At 36.3% G+C, this 20,891-nt stretch overlaps 1 protein-coding gene across 8 annotated transcripts in view; it reads left to right on the forward strand.

The window, feature by feature from the left end:
- Positions 1–20,891, forward strand: part of ank1b (ankyrin 1, erythrocytic b) — a 69,233-nt gene that overhangs the window by 21,756 nt on the left and 26,586 nt on the right. For 7 of the 8 annotated variants that reach the window (XM_044096326.1, XM_044096327.1, XM_044096329.1 and 4 more), the window contains exons 2-27: positions 2,543–2,644; positions 6,665–6,763; positions 7,222–7,320; positions 7,563–7,661; positions 8,715–8,900; positions 9,132–9,230; positions 10,604–10,702; positions 10,870–10,968; positions 11,691–11,888; positions 12,067–12,165; positions 12,655–12,753; positions 14,098–14,196; positions 14,382–14,579; positions 14,686–14,784; positions 14,968–15,066; positions 15,267–15,464; positions 15,577–15,675; positions 16,675–16,773; positions 16,867–16,965; positions 17,103–17,195; positions 17,343–17,415; positions 18,141–18,161; positions 19,353–19,476; positions 19,986–20,049; positions 20,273–20,385; positions 20,481–20,705. In XM_044096326.1, the coding sequence (XP_043952261.1) occupies positions 2,543–2,644; positions 6,665–6,763; positions 7,222–7,320; positions 7,563–7,661; positions 8,715–8,900; positions 9,132–9,230; positions 10,604–10,702; positions 10,870–10,968; positions 11,691–11,888; positions 12,067–12,165; positions 12,655–12,753; positions 14,098–14,196; positions 14,382–14,579; positions 14,686–14,784; positions 14,968–15,066; positions 15,267–15,464; positions 15,577–15,675; positions 16,675–16,773; positions 16,867–16,965; positions 17,103–17,195; positions 17,343–17,415; positions 18,141–18,161; positions 19,353–19,476; positions 19,986–20,049; positions 20,273–20,385; positions 20,481–20,705 (2,981 nt within the window). The remainder of the gene's footprint in view (positions 1–2,542; positions 2,645–6,664; positions 6,764–7,221; positions 7,321–7,562; positions 7,662–8,714; positions 8,901–9,131; positions 9,231–10,603; positions 10,703–10,869; positions 10,969–11,690; positions 11,889–12,066; positions 12,166–12,654; positions 12,754–14,097; positions 14,197–14,381; positions 14,580–14,685; positions 14,785–14,967; positions 15,067–15,266; positions 15,465–15,576; positions 15,676–16,674; positions 16,774–16,866; positions 16,966–17,102; positions 17,196–17,342; positions 17,416–18,140; positions 18,162–19,352; positions 19,477–19,985; positions 20,050–20,272; positions 20,386–20,480; positions 20,706–20,891) is intronic. The other variant, XM_044096328.1, reaches the window with a different exon arrangement.

A 20,891-nucleotide genomic window follows, 5' to 3' on the forward strand; every position in this document is an offset into this window, starting at 1 on the left:
CCAAAAGTGTAGGACTATACATGTATTTCTTAGTTATTTGTCCATATGCTACTATTAACAACACATAAGGTATTGCAAACCATAGTTATCATTAAACCATAATAGCTTCTATTGCTAATGGTGTACAGCTTGTCAATGACCAGAGTTGTTAGCTGTTAACAATTACCAATTTGAAACTGAAACATGGGGAATTCAATTGAACTCAAACCTAATAAAAACTAGATTTTGCATAATTTAAGATCCATGTTCTGACTTCAGAGGTAAAGAAGGAGCCACAAATAGTTGTTGTTCTTTGTTCTCTGCTTTGTCTGCTTCAGTTTACATTAGGAGTTATGTAAATAGACACAGCTGCTCTTCTCTTTTTCTGGTTAGGGGAAAAATCAATCTGTTTGAACAGTTCAACTGTTTAGTAGTTAAGTAGTCATGGATATTTGCTGTCTGTGGAATACACAAATATCATAGTTTGATTATTTTTTTCATATTAAAACTGTACCTTTCCCATGCTATTAGCTATTAGATACAGGTCTTTTTTCATGTTTTTCAGATGGGGAAAGTTTTATACAACTATTTGTATTAACTGTTATTGTTTATTTATAGCATCTTCTTGCTAGATGCTGAAGGAAATTTTCTATTTAATGGATGATAAACTGTCTCTTCTCAAGCATAGTAATCGGTCGCATTATTTGCAGGTTATACAGACATAAAATTATTCCTTACAGTAGTCAGGCAGCAGTAAGGCACTGCAAGTTAATATTGCTAATACAGTAAATTGTTAAGCAGGTGAGTCCATAAAGAATTTGAAAAAAAAAACTCAACATTTTATAGTTTTGACTTGAACATAGGGAATTTGAAGAAAAATAGATTTTGTTACAGGGAGGTTAGAGAGAGAGGATTTGTGCTGTTCAGTCATGCAAAGGGAGAGGTTCAGTTAATCAAATTACTTGATGCAATTGACAGCTGGATTGCAAATACAGTTAAAGAACAGAAAAGGGCGTGAAAGGTTGGACGATGGGAGCAGAGAAGAATTAAATTGGAGCATCAGAGATAGAGGCCAAACAGGAAGGGAGATTGATTGTAACCTTGGAGCAACATGAAAACCAACTCTCCTTTGGTTTTCTAGCACCATCCTTTTGAGGATGATGCTAGATTTTTGTCAGCAACACAAACCAAGACTCATTAACAAATTCAAAGCCCCTGTCTGAATTCAGACAGAAAATGTTGCATGTCATGAGGCAGTAATGTGGTGTGAATACAGGAGGGTGAGGAGTGACACAGGTGGAAACTGTACACAGGACAGTAAATGTCACTAACAGAACAAAGCAGTATGAAGAGAAACATCAAAGGAGTTACCAATGAACAACCTTTGGCTCCATATTGCTTGTCAAAGCATGTAAATGTATTCAGCTTTGGAAGAAACAGAATGAGCTGAAAACTATGTCTTCCATGTACTTAAAAACAACACATCTAAAGGTAGATGAGCTTGATTTTTTTATTTTTTATTACAGACTAATTGTCTCGTAACATACTGTTACGGTTGTGACAGTTTTAACAAACCTGAAAAAAAAATACAATTTATACAAGCTACATTCTGTATCTTTAAAGTATGAAACATGAGAAAATGAACTCAAGGGCTCTGAATACTTTTTTTTATAGCCCTATGAGTGCAAAATGAATCCATTCACTTATTCTCTTCAAATTATTCCTGACTGGAGCTGAAAATAACTGTTTGTGCTGCAGATTAATTCAATTTATGTTTTAATCTTTCATATGCATATATATATATATATATATATATATATATATATATATATATATATATATATATACACAAAAAAGTCTAAAGCAATGTTTAATTTATAGAAACGGATAGCTGTCTGATGCATCTCCACTAATGAATTTCTTATATAAGTCTGACGTGAGGAGAGAAGAAGTAAAATGTCTTTTGGTCTGAAAAGGTTTGTGCTTCTTTCAACGATTCAGTATAATTAAACCACTCAGGAATAAAAAGCTCCAGCAGATTCATAATTTAGTCGGTGACAGAGGTGGAGGCAGGGTCAAGATTACAGCTCAGGCATCAGTTATCTCCTCTTGAGGGGAAATGAAAATATTTCATTGTTCAGGGCAGCCGTGTTACGTTAGCTGTCAATGAATGAACTTAGGAGTGGGCGTACAAACACTGACACAGGCCAAAAGACAAACCACATGAGTTTTTCCTGGCTGAGATCAGACACACAAGAAAAAAGCAGAGCTCGTGGCAGAAAGTGCCGAGACAGCCTGCCAAACTCATAGCGTGGGCACAAGTGGGCTGCAAGGAGTCTGACATTTTTGTGTTTAAAGGAGAAAAGAATGTAATGTATGTATTCTTACTACCACAGTCTTTGCAGACTTACTTGTAACCTTTGTGGCTTTATTTGAAAAACAAACTGGCTAAAAATCATTCTGGTCGTAACCTTTGATGACAGCACAATCTGTTTTTGCGAAAGGCTTAAATACATTTTACCAACAGGCTCTGATTGTCGTCTGTTATCTGTTTCCATCCCAGGCGGATGCAGCCACCAGCTTCCTACGTGCAGCTCGATCAGGGAATCTGGACAAGGCCCTGGATCACATCAAGAACGGGATAAACATCAACATCGCTAATCAAGTAAGATGTCCTGTGCTGACTGAGTCACACTTATCCAAAAAATATGATTATGTGTGTTGGTGAGAGCAAGACTTCAGTAAACATGACAATGGATTACATGTCAAAGTAGATTAGAAGATTTAATTAGTTTTCAGAGGGTTTAAAAGAACTCGAAACTTTAACTTAATATACAACTAGTATTGTGTAAATTAGAATATTCTATTGAATATCATCAAAATATTTCTTGTCTTGTCGCCTTTATGTGCACTTTGACATTTTTACTTCTTTATAAAAGAAAATTATTTATCATTATTAGCTAAGACTGTAGTTAAATGAAATAAATGTTTTCCACCTATTCACGGAAAAGTAAAAAATAACACTGTTAAAGCAGAGAGTGTTAAAGCTGCCTGCTATGGCTGGAATGGTTTATTTCTTTTATTAATGTTTTAAGTTTCCACCGCTGCAGAGTAGACATGTTCACAGTGTTTTTACCCACAGAGACAAGTTAAGAGTTTTTCCTCGTTGCTCTTGTCTATTGGACTTGTAATTTCTGTAGGAAAAAAGGCTTTTCCTGTGTCAGATCAGCTGGTTTAACTTCACATTAATTTTTGAGTATTTTAGAGACCTTTTGGCAGTCACACAGAAAACTTTCCCTTTACATTCAGTCCATCCATGGTGGTTAGTTTGTTCTAAAGATTTGACCTTCAGTGTTATATTTGCCTAATGGTTGTATTTTGATTTTTAGTCTCTTCCTCGCTTTTCTTCTCTTGTTGCTCTGAACTCATTTTATGAGCGGTCCAGTTGTGATTTATAACACTCTGTCTGTGGTTGTTGATTTATGTTGCTAGGCTTTCTGCCTGTGCAGCCCATTTGATTTGTATTCTGTGTGTTGTAAAGCATTTTTAGCTCCTCACCTGCTTCATCCATAGGTTTCTGATTTCATTTTGACTCCGAAAATAATTTTTCTGATTTCAATAAGGCTCTGGATTCCTTATTATTCTGAGTGATTATTTTACTGTTACGTAGTAAAACAGAGGCATTGTTGACAAATTTCAGGAATGATTGCTGAAAGCAGGATTAATCACTTTTAAGAGATGTTATGAACCCAGAGTATTCTATATTATTTAATATAATGTTTCAGAAAGAATAACTGACAATATAAGTAGCAATAACAATAAAAATATTGATGAAAGAACAGAGTATTTTTAACACTAAGATGAAAAACATTCATTGATATTTTCATCAATGAATGTTTGAAGTAACTTGTTGTAAAGTAGTTGTCTTTATGCAGCTAATCCACCACACTTAATGCTACACTTATGCAGAAAGTATCTAATCTTTTCTCAGATAACCACCGTCTGTGAAGTAGTTAATATGTTACTTTAATTGGCTAAAATATAAAGTTCATAATGTATCTTCAATAGTTCCCAGGAAGAAGATGTTACTTTAGTTTGGAGACAGTAAACTGTATCTCTGTGTCTAGTTAGATGTTAAGATTTAGAAAAACTGTTCTTGTCAAATAATTCTTATGCATAAAAAAGATATAGATGTATTTAAGTTAGATGCATGCTTTAAAGTAGAGGTATGACTTTAGACACGCCGGACAATAAATCTCAGTGGAACACTCGTGTGGAGAATCAGCAAATTGAGTCAAATCAGAGGCTATGAAGACAATTAAAGATTCATGCGCTCCAGATAATTTTTCTTCTCTTTCTTTGTCTAACGTGCATTAATAATTGAGATATTAAATTATAGTTTCATAAATGTTTAGTTTTACCTCCTGTTCTTCTGCCCCTGTCTGAATCAATGTCATAAAACAATGAAGTTTGACCATACATACATAAAAATTCCTGGTCTTCCAAACGGTTGATATTCACAGTACTGAAGTCATATTGAACACCCAACTTTAGCTGCCAGTGTTGTACTGTAGAGACTGCAGATTAAAAAATGCATATAGTGCATGTCTGTCATGTCATTTGAACTCTGCAGCAGACCTGAATTTAAAGTGAAGTCTTCAGCATCTTCTTCAGAGCATGAGATAAATACAATGAATTTATAAACAGCAGCAAAACCACAATTGTGGAAAATAAAGACAAGCATCCTGTTAGTTTTAAATTTTATTTGAGCAATAATCTGATACATTTTAGTTTCATTTGTTCAGAATCAAAAACGGTAGCATCCACAATGACGTTTTTCTGTTAGTTGTTCTTTCACATCCCCATGAGTGTGCATCAGATTTTTAAAAAAATAACTCCACATTTTGATGCAATACAAATAAAAAGACCCTTCACCAGCTGCAAAGAAACTTTCTATACATTATCAATGACCTTAACCCAATATAAATCCTGCATTGTAGGATTTATAATGGGTTAAATCTTCTAAATTCCTCTAATAATGATGCTCACGTTTCCAGATTCACAAGACGTTTCCTGTAACAACCACATTTCCCTGTTTTTTGTATTCATTCTGTGAATTTTTTACTCCACGTTGACATAAGGGCAGGTATTTTTATTTGTGATTTATTGGGCTCTGTGTCCTTGCTATAGTCACAAACCTGTGGGCTATTTTTAGGATTCTCCTTTTCTCTTTTTGTCTTCATGTTCTTGCCATCACCTGAATTTGTTCAGACATCAAATTACCTTTAATTGTAATACAATAAGTTTTGTGACTGTCACTCAATACATGCACATATTTTAGAAAATTAAGATGTCTGCTATAGAAACTACACACATCTATAAGAAAATAATGTTAATCAGATCTTGTAGTTGTGGAGGAAAGAGTTTCACATTGCATGATGTAATAAATATGATCTGGTCTGTAGGTTCTAGAACAATTTATATCTTACTTAATCAAAAACACACCATTGATTCCACACTATTACTCCTGTATTACGGACAAAGCCAAAATGCTGCCAAAGGTGACTTATAAAGTCACCTTTGGCAGCCATCATCTGAAATATTTTTTTTCCCTTTTCTCTACATTGTATAATTAACAACACTCCAGTCTAGTTAACAATCAACATTTAACATCCCCAAAAGGAAACATGGAAACAGAAGTGGTGTACTTAGTTCTTATACTTTTCTAATCTTTCCTTCTTTCTTTCTTCTTTCTTAATTTAACCAGGAAAGACAACATGTAAAATAGAATTTACAAGGATGACCTGGACAAAAATAACACTAAGACATTTTTTGTCTTTAGCTGATTAATAATGCCAGTGTGTTCTGGTAGATATCAGTTTAGATTTAAATGATTCTACCACGTCCTGATATGTCTCTCTTGGGTTTACATTTTGTTGATGCATAATAACATTTCATATTTAGCAAAACTTAACGTAATATACTAAAGTACTCTCTCTTCAACAAAGAATTTGACTTTTGCAAAGGAATTTTAGCTGCAGCAGCTAAAGCATTTATCGTCTATTCTCTCTAACATTATCGTGGAGAATGTTTTGCCCACTTTTCTTTGAAACATTTCCGTATTGAGTTTTGCAGAAACCAATTTTTCAACAACTTTCTTTTGGTTTTGCCACTGCTTTTTAACCACCGATAAATTTTTCATTCCATTGCAGATGAGTGTTTGTATTTTGTATTTTCTAACTTATAAATTAGTTTAGATGTGTGACGGACGGCCTCACATTTGACTCCTGAAGTCTGTGGTGTGAAGACGGGATAAGAGAGTGTGTAACTGAGACTAATACGCAGCTTTCTCCCCATTACTGTGTGCAGACTTTACACAGGGAGCTGCCCACTTGAAGAGAGTGACACTGCAGTACGATGAAAAGTCTGAGAACAGAATGGATCACAGTGACCCCTTGTGGAGAGATTGATTACAGCAGGCTAGCTGCGGCTAAAACATGAATAATTCAAATTATTGTAATAGGAAGATAAAAGAAGTCTAGCCAAGAGCAATGTGTAAAACAGCTGATAGTAAAATAATAATCATAATAACTGAGTAACTTATTGTTTTAATTTATTGATATGAGTTGATGTAAGACTTTTAATTATTTCTTCTCTTGTACCTTCATCTCTCTTTTCTCTTAAGAATGGTCTTAATGGGTTACACCTGGCCTCTAAAGAGGGCCATGTCAAAATGGTTTTGGAGCTGCTGCACTCTGGCATTGAACTGGAAGCAACCACCAAGGTAATCTGACCTCTTAGCACATTAAAAACTTTAGCTTTAGCTCTAGGTCATGAATATTGGGTGTGACACCAGAATTAGATTATCTGTATGTATGCAGATTATTTATTCTAATGTTTTTTGTTATTAATATTATTTCAAAAGAGAGATTAAAGATATTGCTGGTGTCAGTGATGTAATTCTATGTAATCTGTGACATTTTTTTTGTCAGATGGATTTAGGGAAAATGTCCACTTTTCACCTTTATACTGTAGCTCAAGCGGAGGTATTTAGTGACTCCACAGAGATATTGATGCCTAAAATGTAAATTTAATTACACTGGACCTGTTTCTGGAGCTTGTATTTCAGTGTTAAGTGTGGAGATCTAGGCCATTAGGCTGCCATAATTGTCTTCTCACTCTCTTTAATTTCCTTTTTCTGACCTTCCGTGTTTTTTTTTTCTGTGTGTGTGTGACCTCCAGAAAGGGAACACTGCTCTCCATATCGCAGCTCTGGCAGGGCAGGAGAAAGTGGTGGCTGAGCTCGTCAACTACGGTGCCAATGTTAATGCTCAGTCACATGTAAGTCTCTCAAAGCTGTTACTCAGTTAAAGCTGGATAAACAAGTGTGTTTCTGCTGAAAACTGCTGAAAGTGAAATCTTGTTTGCATATTTATGCAGTGTCCTCTACATTTAGGTTTATGGGCTGTAATGAAAAATTGTCTCTAAGAATCTCACTCAAATGATCCTGAGAAACAAATTGACAAAGAAATCTACATGCATTTGTTTTTGTGTCATACATGATGTTTTTGTTGCCCAAACAGAAAGGCTTCAGTCCGCTCTACATGGCTGCACAGGAGAATCATTTAGAGGTGGTCAAGTTTCTGCTTGAGAACGGTGCAAATCAGAGTCTCCCAACTGAGGTATGTGTGTTTGAGATTCTCACGGTATGAAGAGCTTGGACAAAAATACAACAATTTTCATTAAAAATATGAAGCAGAATGGAATAAAATAACATAATATCTTATATTTAAACATAAAAGCAACATTTATTCCTATCGATGTTAAAATAATGGTTATGGTTACATTATGTTAACTATAACATTACAGACCAAATCAATACAATTAGAAATAAAATCTAATATATAAAATATATTAGATATGTGACAAAAGCAAAGTTGGAATGTGAATAAAATAGATCATCTCCCTTTTGCAGAAACGATAATGGATTTTTCTAGATAAAGTTCAATTCATTTTGGAATATTAATTAATACGGCTCCAGCATACAACAAAACTTCAGCCTAAGACGAAAAGGTCTAACTTAAAGTATGTAGATGTCAATCCAGTCCAAGGTCAGCTTAGATCAATACAATTTATATAGGAACAATCTGGACTGTTCAATTAAATTTAAATTGTAATGCAGTGATATTAAGTTTAACATTTAAAAACAGTAGGTAAAAAGAAGAAAAAAAGAAAATATAGTCCATGTCATTAATCATTGTATCAATTTATTCATCCAAAGCAAACTGTGGAATAGAATTTCACATTTAAATTCAAAAATATTTTATTGATCTAAAAAGGAAAATTTAATCATGATAATATTTTACTGGAAACAAAAACAAAGAGAGTGCATAAAGTTAATCATAGCTACACCTCATTCAGTGACTCTTTTACATTCACTTGAAAAGAGAAATAAAATCCTCATCAATATCTGGCCAAGAGTAAATTTATTTTATAACAATGTTATGAACACTTTACAAATTCACTTTGGCATACAGCTCATCTAAAAGCTTAAATATCTTGCTGTAACAATAATAAAACGCAACAAGTTACAGAAGGAAAAATACAAATAGCAGTAATGTATTTTACTGGCACATGCTCATAAATAATTATATATTATATTTGTCTGTTGTATTGTAAAGCATTTTCTTTTCTCTCCTTACTTCTTCCCCTCCATCATCTGTGCTGTCCCTCAGGATGGCTTCACGCCCCTCGCGGTGGCCCTCCAGCAGGGCCATGAAAACGTCGTGGCGCTGCTCATCAACTACGGCACGAAGGGGAAGGTCCGCCTTCCAGCACTTCACATAGCTGCACGAAACGACGACACTCGCACCGCCGCTGTCCTCCTGCAAAATGATCCCAACCCCGATGTACTTAGCAAGGTATGCACTCCTTCATGTCAGGTTTGCTGTGTAACGAAAATAGCAAATTAATCAAACAAGATGGAGAAGGAAAATCAGAGGAAAAGTACAGGAGTTTTTAAGTAAGTCTTAGTGGTTATGTTGCAAGGGTAGATTCGGATTTAAAATACAAATAAATGTGTGAAATGTTGTTCTAACTCTCTCTTTCTCTGTCTCTCTAATCTTCATGTTCTCACTTCCTTTTCTCTGCAGACTGGTTTCACGCCGCTACATATCGCAGCTCACTATGAAAACATGAGTGTAGCGCAGCTGCTGCTAAACAGAGGAGCAAATGTAAACTTCACCCCCAAGGTCAGTTTTCCTGAGCCTTGATGCATTAAACATTAGATCAAAATGCTGCAGCGTCTTTGCATGAGCCAGGTACAACAAAATAACAGTGTTTCAGCAAACTTTCACATATAATAACCATCTCTGACGCTCTACCGTAGACTCCAAAAAATATAGATTCCCTTGCTTCTTCCACTACCGACCCATAGATTTTATATAATTACACATTCTGATTATCCGGCAAGATAAAGGGAAATTGATTTGATCCTCCAGTTCATCGGCATCCAATAATATCTAGCAAAGGGCCCATGATGATCATGGGTAGACTGTATAGGCTGTAGAGAAATGGATAAAAGTCCTCCTCATCGCTTCTATTAGAGAAGAATTGCTCACCAGCTATTTTCCTTCTCTTTCAATAACCATCATAGCAGAAATTTGCTAAAAATAGGGAAATAATTACTATTATTATAATATTTGTGATTATTGTTTGGGGATTATTCTGATTGTCACTAATGGTAAAAATGTCCTATGTATGTAAGACCATTAAACATATTCAAATTAGGTATCCAGAACTAATAACATGTTAATAACACTGACACAAATCAGTGAAATTCACCATTTTTACCATTAGAAATATTATAAGTGTATGGAAATTTTCAAAGAATCACTATATATTCTTATGCAGCCCAGTGGCAACATGTAGTAATTTACTACAACTACTCTAACATGTAATGAAATGTGAGTGAAAGTTTCATAAACTTAGAATCAATTGTAAGAGTCAAAGAAAACCAAGCACAATAAACACATATTCAGGATCCAGATACACATTAAAGTTTTGGGCATCATGGAACCCCATTGTCTGGTTGGTAGAACTTTGCAGTGGTGCATTATGTGACTGAGCCAGACCTCTGGATGATCGAGTGGCATGAAGTGGTTCTAAAATCTTCTGAAATGGTGCTATGACTGCTGGGAAAATTTCTCGGAAAGTGGCATAATTTTTTCAGTTGACCTATAAAAGGTTTTAAGTAAAGTGGAGGATCTACAATGCCAGACGTCTGTTTCTCTACCAAAAGCCCTAAAAACCTTCTCTGTGATCATGACATTAGGGATTCCTTGAAAAATCAGGAGATTTTACATCAAAATGTGTCCTCTGTAAGAAAGCTGAAAAAGTAATTATTGAGTATTTTAGCATCATGATGATCCTAAACAGAGATATACACTATATACAACTTCTTATTCAATTCAATGGGAAGTTGTATCCAAACATTTGTCTGGTATTGTGACCAAAAAAACCCCAAAAAAACTTACATTTATTCCACTGACTTTTTCAACATTTTTTGTTTTTATGGTTGTGACCTATGACATGCAGCAGCTTATATAGTTCATGTGTTCTCCAGAATGGAATCACACCTCTTCATATAGCCTCCAGGAGGGGCAACATGATGATGGTCAAATTGCTACTGGACAGAGGAGCTCAGATCGATGCCAAAACAAAGGTAGACATTTCAGCTCCAGTCTAACTATACTTTCATGGGAGCTTGTTGATGCACAAAACCATCCCATTGCTTGCTGGTTATGTGTTCTGATAAATTTCCATGCTAAATGATATGGTTTTCTAACTATTTTTTTATATTTACGTCTGACTTCCTTTATCTTGCTGCAGGATGAGCTGACTCCTCTTCATTGTGCAGCCCGGAACGGTCATGTTCGCGTTATTGAAATCCTCCTGGAACACGGTGCTCCCATCCAGGCTAAAACTAAGGTAACATTATTGCCACTTTCTCTTCTCTCTGTCAGCTGATGATCAACACAAATAATAACTTGAAATAGTAAAAGTGGTCACACAACAAATAAATGAAACGGTTGTCAGAAATATGCCTCTTTCACAAAACATTTTTGTTCTAAACCAAAGACCAACTGCCTTTGAACATTTACTGGCAGCGTAGTATGAAGTATCCCCATCCCATTATTTTCAAAGCAATGATGGTGAATGTGAAGTAGACCACAGGAAATGCTTCAAATTTAGGTGATGTAGCACACCTTCCTGCTTCTGTTGTCAGAAGTTATTTCTGAATCTTGTTGATGCTCTTAAATCCTGTGGCTGACAAACTGCACTTCATCACTGCATCACTTCTTCAGTGCACAAAGCCGGCATGCTCTCTTACAAATCAGCTGGTGTGGAGCTGTGAGTACTAGGCTCGATGAGTTAGGGGCATAATAGAGGAGGGTTGACCTCGGTCTTCCTTTCCGGATTGGTCTTTCACATTGAACACATTGAAATAGCAAAAAGGGGCCATTATCCCACCTTGAAGTGTTTCTTTGAAAGGGACTAATAACTCTATTTAGTCATTATTATGACTTTTCTTCAGGTGATTTTCGGAATAAATTTTCCACTATTAAGAAAGCAACATTCAGACCAATGTTATGCCTCCATGTCTTCCAAATTGACCCTTTTTTGCTTATATTCCTTTCTTTCTTCTGTAGAATGGTTTGTCCCCAATTCACATGGCAGCTCAGGGGGATCACATGGACTGCGTCAGGCAGCTACTGCAATACAATGCTGAGATTGACGATATCACACTGGACCATCTAACCCCGCTTCATGTAGCAGCCCACTGCGGTCACCATCGCATGGCCAAAGTCCTTCTGGACAAAGGAGCCAAAGCTAATGCTCGTGCTCTTGTGAGTTTCTGTTTTGTTTTGGGTGAAATTTTCTAACTTAACCCAGCCATTTCACATTGAGTAATCTGATAGTTTTTCTGCTGGAAATGTTTTATGCATTAGGTTGTTTATAAAACAGAACTTAGTTCAAAGGTTCAAAATGAGTCCTGAACATTTTTTTTGTCTCTTGTGCCCTCAGAATGGCTTCACACCTCTTCATATTGCTTGCAAGAAGAACCACATGAGGTCAATGGACCTGCTGTTAAAGCACTCTGCTTCCTTGGAAGCTGTCACAGAGGTGAGATGATGAGCCCAAATATCATGTCAAAGTTTTCAAATAGAAAACAACACCTGGCAGTTCAATTGGACAACTTTGAAATGAAACATCATTCAAACATGTAATCATAATCCTACTCAAATAATGTTAAAAGTACTAAATTTAAAATAAAAAAATATTAATTAAATGTTGTTTTCATTATGAGAAAGGATGCCGTTAGATAGGATATTTTTCTAAACAGTTTTCTATTGCTTTTTAATTATGCATTTTCATTTAGGAGTGAGCACACACTGTTTGCTGTAACTGCATTGTATTTAATCCTGCCTCAGACTTTCATTTTTGATTGGTTGGGAAATTCATTCAAGAACTAACACCATCTATTTTAATTTTTCAAAGTTTTTCAAAAGGTCTCTTCTGCTTGACTGCACTAAAAATAAACAAGAATGGTTGTATTGCTTCCTATTTAAATCACAGTGATTTTTTTCTGTCTTTTTCTGTTCATGTGTATAGTCTGGTCTCACTCCTCTTCATGTAGCATCCTTCATGGGCCATCTAAACATAGTAAAGAACCTGCTCCAAAGAGGGGCTTCACCTAATGCTTCCAATGTGGTAAGAACCATTGATATGTTGAACCCAAACAGGTTATTTTCATCAGTCACTGAGACTCATCTTTATCACATTTTTAATACTATCCAGAAACTTTATGTAAAAGATAAAAGTATTTACTTTTAAATATCATGTATGAAGTTCATAGATGGGTGTAATTTTGATGTGATTTTTTGTTTGTTACAGGAGTATGAGTGGACTACCATAATTCTTTTAAAAACAGAGAAATTATTTATTTGATTTAAAAGGGGGACTGTGGTACAAAAATAAGTAGGTCTTGTGTTGCATCCGGTTTCATCACCCAGTACAACACTGTCACAACCTGACTCATTGGCTATTACAAAAATGTGAAAGAATGGTTTCCAGTTACTCATTTTAGAGAAAATAGCAAAAAAAGAAAAAGATGTATGAAGTCATTAAAGTAGGTCATGTTAATATAAATGAGTGAACATGTTCAATGCAAAGTGAGTGAGTGATAAATAACAGAAACCGTTACGCGACTAAATGCAAAGTAAATAAATTTGGTTCCTTGGGGACATGCATGGCAAAGAGAGGGAAGAGAAAAGCCTCCCCCCTTTACATCCGGTCCTCCTTGATCAGAGGGAAGGAGCTTATATGGGGCTAAGGTCTCATAAAGTCTGTTGCAGGCAAGAGGTCCTTTCCTTCAAATAACCAGGGCTGTCACAGGACTGAGTGAGGATTTACATCAGCCGCAAATTTCATCGCAAGACTTACAAATATTTTTTTTTTAGTTGATATTGGATTTACTTTATGTCAACATAAGGTGACAGTATTTTATTTTGGGCGGGGGGAAATGAGCTCCAGATAATATTATTTCATGGTAATGAAATGATCACAAAATTAGCCTAATTTGTATTTATTTATTTTTTTTAATATATGGAAACATTATCACAAAAGAATGATGTGCTTATTTATTGAAGATAATGAGATCATCAAATAATTGGCACAACAAAACAAAGTCAAGGTTTTTGTCATGTCAAAATAATGAAATTACAAAATTGTTATCGCGTTCAAAATCTCATTGTCTTGATATAATGAGAAAACTACGGAAGTGTATTGCTATCATGCAGAAAAAAAATTGAGAGCTATTTTTATTAGATGCTTCTGTAGAAAACTACTCAACTAAAGACTAGAAACATCAGAAATTTGAAATTGGATGACTCATGGAAAAATGGGTTCTGTGCATTATCCAATCAGTATCTGATTTTAGCCACGGTTTTTCATTGATCATCAGTATCAACTGTCTAATGCTTAATAGAGCAAAAATTTCATCAGTTGAATATTTGAGCAGTTCGATTAAGTGTCTCTTTGCACTGTATGCATCAGAAAGTGGAGACCCCCCTCCATATGGCCTCCAGAGCAGGACACTGTGAAGTGGCTCAGTTCCTCCTACAGAATGCAGCACAAGTGGATGCAAAGGCAAAGGTATCATCATTTGTACTTTTATTATTAAGAAAAGCAAATTTCTTTCTCATTAATGGCTCTTTTTAGCATTCACAAAGACATTGAGTTCAGGTTCTGAAAATTAAGTTTGTATTGGGGCTGTGATTAATATTGTGATTTAATTTGCTATGTAAAACAATTTCAGCACTATTATTATCCCCCTGTAGGATGACCAGACACCCCTACACTGTGCGGCTCGTATGGGCCACAAGGAATTGGTCAAGCTGCTCCTAGAGCACAAGGCTAACCCTGACTCAGCGACGACTGCAGGTCACACGCCCTTACACATCGCTGCACGTGAAGGACACGTCCACACCATACGGATATTATTAGACGCAGGAGCTCAACAAGTGAAGATGACAAAGGTGGGGTAGATTATGAAATCGTGGTGTCACATTCTGCAGTGTCAATGTGTAAATGTATCTGTCAAACATTTTTTTGTGTGTTTCGTTTTTCCCGTCTCTGGAGCAGAAAGGCTTCACTCCTCTCCATGTAGCTTCGAAATATGGAAAAGTGGATGTAGCAGAGCTTCTTCTGGAAAGAGGCGCCAATCCAAATGCAGCAGGGAAAGTGAGTCATTGCTTAACTCCTGTGCCTCAATAGTCAAACCTTAGTGAGGAAATTTTGCTTTATCTGCTTTTTACCATAGTATGTGTCCCATACATGCATGCACACATGTTTCTGTGTCATATTTGTGTATGTACATCTCTAGGTTTATATATGTTTACATGTGTATATGTGTGTGGTTGACAGAACGGTCTGACACCCCTTCATGTGGCCGTGCATCACAACAACCTGGATGTTGTTAAACTTCTGGTCAGCAAGGGAGGATCTGCACACAGCACTGCCCGAGTAAGATGCCCACTGATGAGTGTGCACATGCTCACACAAGCCCTCAGCCTATGGAAAAACTCTTGAACCTGTCCTTGTACTTGCTAGAGCTCTTTTACAGAAGCATTATTATTAGTAGTATTTACTGTGTGTTACACTCGGACATGCATTCCAAAGACCAATGTCAATACTGGTGTGTGTGCCTTTGTCTATTTCTCCAGAACGGTTACACTCCTCTGCACATAGCTGCCAAGCAGAACCAGGTGGAGGTGGCCAGTGTTCTGCTTCAGAACGGAGCGTCCCCAAATGCAGAGTCCCTCCAAGGCATCACACCCTTGCACCTGGCTTCACAGGAGGGGCGGCCCGATATGGTGGCTCTGCTCATCTCCAAACAGGCAAATGTAAACCTAGGAAACAAGGTAGGGTAAAATGGAACTAAATGTTTAGCTCTTGTATTTCAATATACAAAAGGTGGTAAAAGAGGCAAGCTAAACTGAACTTGGCTGGTTCTTTTTTGCTGTTGCTTTTCAGAATGGACTGACTTCTTTGCATCTCGTAGCTCAGGAGGGTCATGTGGGGATCGCAGACACTTTGGTCAAGCAGGGCGCATCCGTTTATGCTGCTTCACGGGTAATTCACACCACCGGACAAGGGCATTGGTTGACGAGTTTCGTTGGATCTGATAAAATACTGACATCAGAATGTCAGAGTGGAATCATTCGCTCATTTAAACAGTATGCTGCTTCATAGTTTTTTGCCTAATTCTCATTCTTGACAGAGGTCAAAACTGAGAAAAGGGACTTGAGATGAAGAAAGTCTATCAGTCTGATTCATTGTTTTCATAAGTAGAGGTGCTAACTAAGATGATGTTCACTGTAGCAATGTTACGGAGGAGAAAAGAAATGGAAACAGTTTGGTTTTTAAAAGATTCTTCTTAAATGTCATATTTTAAATTAGATTTAAGCATGAAACTACTTGATTTAATTTGATAACATAAAGAAAGGCAGCATCACCAGCAGACTAGACAATACGCATTCAATAAAATTTGGACTTTTCAGGCATAAGAGACTTAAACTGTGTCTCCAGCACAAAGGGTTGGCTTGGGCTTGAAAAATGTGAACTGTAATTTCTGCAATACAGAATGAGCCATTTGAACATAATGGATCTTCATCAGATGGCATTAATTTTTTCATAGCCAGTGACATGAACAATCATATTAACTAGAGCAGTGTTTTTTAAGGAGTAGGTAAATTGTACAGCTAAGACATAATCTGCACTTTTTTGATGAAATTCAAAAGCTGTGAATAATCTTTATGGTTATTTTGTTACTTTTACACTGTGTCAAACATTTAGGCAAACATAGGCTTTTGGAAATAGTAGGCAAAATGACAATAGCTAACAGAACTGTGAATATATTTAAATAGGAAAGTATTTATGCCAATGTGCTCATTAGTTGTTATGTTTTATAATTGAACTGCTCTTAATAAATAAAGGTCTTATTTGTCAAGAAGGTGTGTCCTGTTGAGATAATGCATTTTTGTTGCCATGTCTGAATCATTTTAGATTTATTAATCATGTTGAATCAGGCAATTAGAAACTATTCATGAAGTCTTTCTTATCTTCCCTCAGATGGGCTATACCCCACTCCATGTGGCCTGTCACTATGGAAACATAAAGATGGTGAAGTTTCTTCTGCAGCAGCAGGCTCATGTGAATGCCAAAACAAGGGTAAAACTCTTCTGTTACTTTAAGAGCAAAGAACTTTGCTTTATGTCTTTATTCTTTTGAATGAACGTACATTTGTTGTTTGTATTCCTGCAGATGGGCTACACCCCCCTGCACCAAGCAGCTCAACAGGGCCACACTGACATTGTGACTTTACTACTAAAACATGGAGCCATGCCTAATGAGATCACATCAGTAAGATATTCAATTTTGTTTTTTTTTATTTACTTGCACCTAACAGTTTTGAATTCTAACCTCTGCATAGAAATTAAATATGCTGATATCTTATTTGGAAAAGGAGAAAATTCCTGAAGATTATTTCTATATTGCAGAATGGAACATCTCCTCTTGGCATCGCTAAGCGATTGGGTTATATTTCTGTCATCGATGTGCTAAAGCTGGTTACAGAGGAATCTGTTTCTGCTGTGAGTAACAAGCTTCAAAATTAGGTTCACAGCAAAAATGTAACTTTTTAAAAAAAATCAAATTCTTGGAAAAAACGTGAATGCAATGTTTTCTTTCTCTACTCCCACCTTTCATCTTACTTTTAATCTCTGTTTGGTTTTTCACAGATGACCACAGAGAAGCATCGGATGAGCTTTCCTGAGACAGTAGATGAGATTTTGGATGTTTCTGAAGATGAAGGTAAGTTTTCTGTTAGAGTTATGTTATGTCATGCAGTTTTCAGCATCTTTCACAGTTATTGGCATCACAGTAAATTAATGTTATATCTAGTCATCAGTTTTCTTACAGACATGTTTTCTCTCAGGTTTTAAATTTATGGCACACTTTCATCCCAGGGCAACAGGAAATCATTTACATTGTAATTGTTGTTCCTAATCGCCACAGCTTTACAAAAATAGAAATGATTTTATTAAGTTTGAATCTTGCACTTTATCAAATTTTTGTTTTGTTTGCTTTTTAAGATAATTTTATGATGTTTCAACTATGTGTACCTTTTAATTATTGGTTTGAATGATGTACTGTGTGCCTCTGGGCCATACCTCACTTTAAAAAGTAGATTTTATCTCAAATTTTTATAGAAATGCACATTTTTATATTTGAATTGTTCAGTGTTATTGATAATTGTGGCTTCAGTGATTTTATAGTTAAAAAACAATTTTCTAAAGTAAGCTTTGTTTCTCCCTTAAATAAATATGTTTTTCCAAAGTATGATTAATTTGTTTTTCACTCATCTTTGCCAAGTATGCCAATAATAGTGGAGGGTGCTGTTGCTTATATTGTGTTTATTTCCAGCTTTTTCTTATTTAGCTAGAGGAAAACATCATGGGAAATATATAAACTGCCACTATAGATATTTGTGTTTATATGTATACAGTTTATAACCTTTCCTTCTATTTGTTTTGTAGGAGTTTGCCAGCTAACTTTAGGTATGATTGTATCCGTTTCTCTGCCTTGTCCAGTCCGATGGCTAGTGAATGTGTGCCGTCATCGCAGTTACTTTCATTATCTCTGTGCGTCACTAATTGTCTTTCTAATTATTCTTTGTCTTTCAACTCCAGCACTGTTTTCTTGTCTTTATCTTCATCCTCTCTTTTGTATCTCTGTTCTTTTTTCTATTCCAGCTTCTTCAGAAATTTATTGAAAAAATATTATTCCTGCTTTTCATCAGCATGTGTAAATGTCTCATTTTGCTTTCACCGGCACCCGATGCAATTTTTAATGGGTTTATTATGGACAGTATTCCAATTCGTCAAAAATGGCTCTCTTCCAATATAATGTTGCTCTTCTTTTTGCAACTTAATTGACCCGCTAGTTAAACACATGCTGCGCAGCAGCTGTGACTTTCCTGAAAACAACACACAACCCCATTTGCTGTTTGATATGAGCACAGGCAGTTGCACATCAGCCTCATTTTTCAATCCTCTTGGTCTTGTTTAATGTTTTTGGCGTTTGCGGAACAGCCTGTCCTGATGGATGTCTGTAAACATCCCTGTCTGTTTAAGTGCCTAATTTAGAAGTCATACATATTATTTCCAATATTATTTCTGTTTAATAACGGAGTTGTTTTCTCCTACACAGAACCACGTTATTTCATCCTAAATCGGCATGCTCACAAACAACCCAGCTGTCACCAGGTTGCCTTGCGGTCTCCCTTCCATGCAGTGTACTAAGCTGTCCTAATGATCACTGTCTTACCACTCTTCTTTTTTTCCACTTCTGTAATTTCCATTTGTTCTCAGTGTTGTTGGTTTGACTCCATTGCTTGGACTACAATGTTTACAGTGGCCGTTGTTCTCTGTGGTTTCTCTAAGGCGAAGGGATTACCAACTGTCTTAACCTTTTGGATGAAATCAGCTGAAATTATTGACATTTAAGTGTTATAAATAAGTTTTTAAGATACACAACAAACAAGTTATATTGGCATGCATCTATATATAATTTTTTTTTCTTGCTATAGGAAATTTATAGAACTTGGGAGATGAGATCGGCCACCATTTTGCATGGGCTACCTTGTTCTTTCTCCTAATCCTGTTCTCTTCACAACCAATTTTTTACCTTTTGAGATTTTTTTTGTCTTCACTTTTCAGCCTTCCTCTTCCTTTTTATTGTGTCAACAGGAGATGAATTGCTCGGGCTGGACGGAGCACGCTATTTGAAACTTGATGACTTCAAAGACCAGGATGATGACTTTCTCTCCCCAAAGAAAACCCTCAGAGATTTTGAGGCTGGGACTGGAACCACGTAAGTCAGGTTTCTGAGATTTAAACTACACATGCTGATTAAATTTGATCTTTTTTGATTCAAAGCTAAAGTTATGCAGATGTTTACTGTTTAAGGTCCTCGCTGTTCAGTGGATAGATTGTTAGTTTCTCTACATGTTGAATCAGATTTGTTTTTGTCAGTATATGCTATTGTTAATCAAACTGCAATAAAAAGTTTAGGTCAACCAAGTTTACGACCTTGTACGGATTTCGAACTGGTCTTTTATTTATGACTAGTTAGAAATCAGATTCTGTTAGCTCTACCATTATTGTCTGTCTATATATAAAACTTTAGCTTTACTTGTCCAATTGAATGCCACTCCATATTTTGTCATAAAACATCATGCTTTCCTGTTAAGAGCAAGCATACACATGGTTGTTCTTGACCATTAGATACAGAAAACATAATTACCTATCTAATATTTTACTGCGTTGCAATATTAAGTCGCTGTGTTCTGCCTTTGATTTTCCTGATTTCCTCCCTCGCAGGCCATACTCCCCTGCCATTCCCAGGATTCCTTGTGTGTCCCCGGAGACAGTGCAGCTCGACCAGGTATCCTTCAGCTTCATTCACATTTAACAAGCTTATGTTCCTCAATAAAATATTATTTTAAAAGAGTTTTTCTGGCTGTTTCTCTCCTTTCTTTACATTTCTTATATTATGAAGCATTTTTAAGCATTTTATTTTCTTCCTTGTTCCTTTTCTGGATCTTAATCTTTACCATTCGTGGTTGTGTATGTTTTTTTATTATTATTATTATTATCGTTGTTCTCAGCATACACCCATCCCTTTACCAAAAGAGTATGATGAGGATTCTCTTATCCCGAGTAGTCCGGCCACAGAGACCTCAGACAATGTCAGCCCTGTGGCCAGCCCCATTCACACAGGGTGAGTTAATCAGTTATTAATCCTTTAATTGCTTATTTTAAAAGCTCTTATCAGTGCTATTGCATTAAAACCACCTGTCACCCAACAATGCCCAGGTTCCTGGTGAGTTTCATGGTGGATGCACGTGGAGGCTCTATGCGAGGAAGCAGACACCACGGCTTGCGGGTGATCATCCCTCCCCGCACCTGCGCCGCACCGACACGCATCACCTGCCGTCTTGTGAAACCCCAGAAACTGACGACACCTCCTCCACTGGTGGAGGGAGAGGGCTTGGCTAGTCGCATCATCTCCCTGGGACCCTCCAGTATGCAGTTTCTGGGGTGAGTCGAACTTGTATTAGGTCAGTTTGTGCTCAGGAGTCAATGCCGGTTGCAATAAAAATGTTCTAGAACAGACGGTGCTCCGCAGTTTGTAACATTACTGCATTCTGGTCATAATGTTGTGCTTTATTGGTCTATTACTCAGACTTTGGACAGCGTTGTTGGTCCGTTCAGTTTGGTTTGTTG

This window comes from Gambusia affinis, linkage group LG17 (genome assembly GCF_019740435.1).
Source record: "Gambusia affinis linkage group LG17, SWU_Gaff_1.0, whole genome shotgun sequence".
Classification (NCBI taxonomy): Eukaryota; Metazoa; Chordata; class Actinopteri; order Cyprinodontiformes; family Poeciliidae; genus Gambusia; species Gambusia affinis.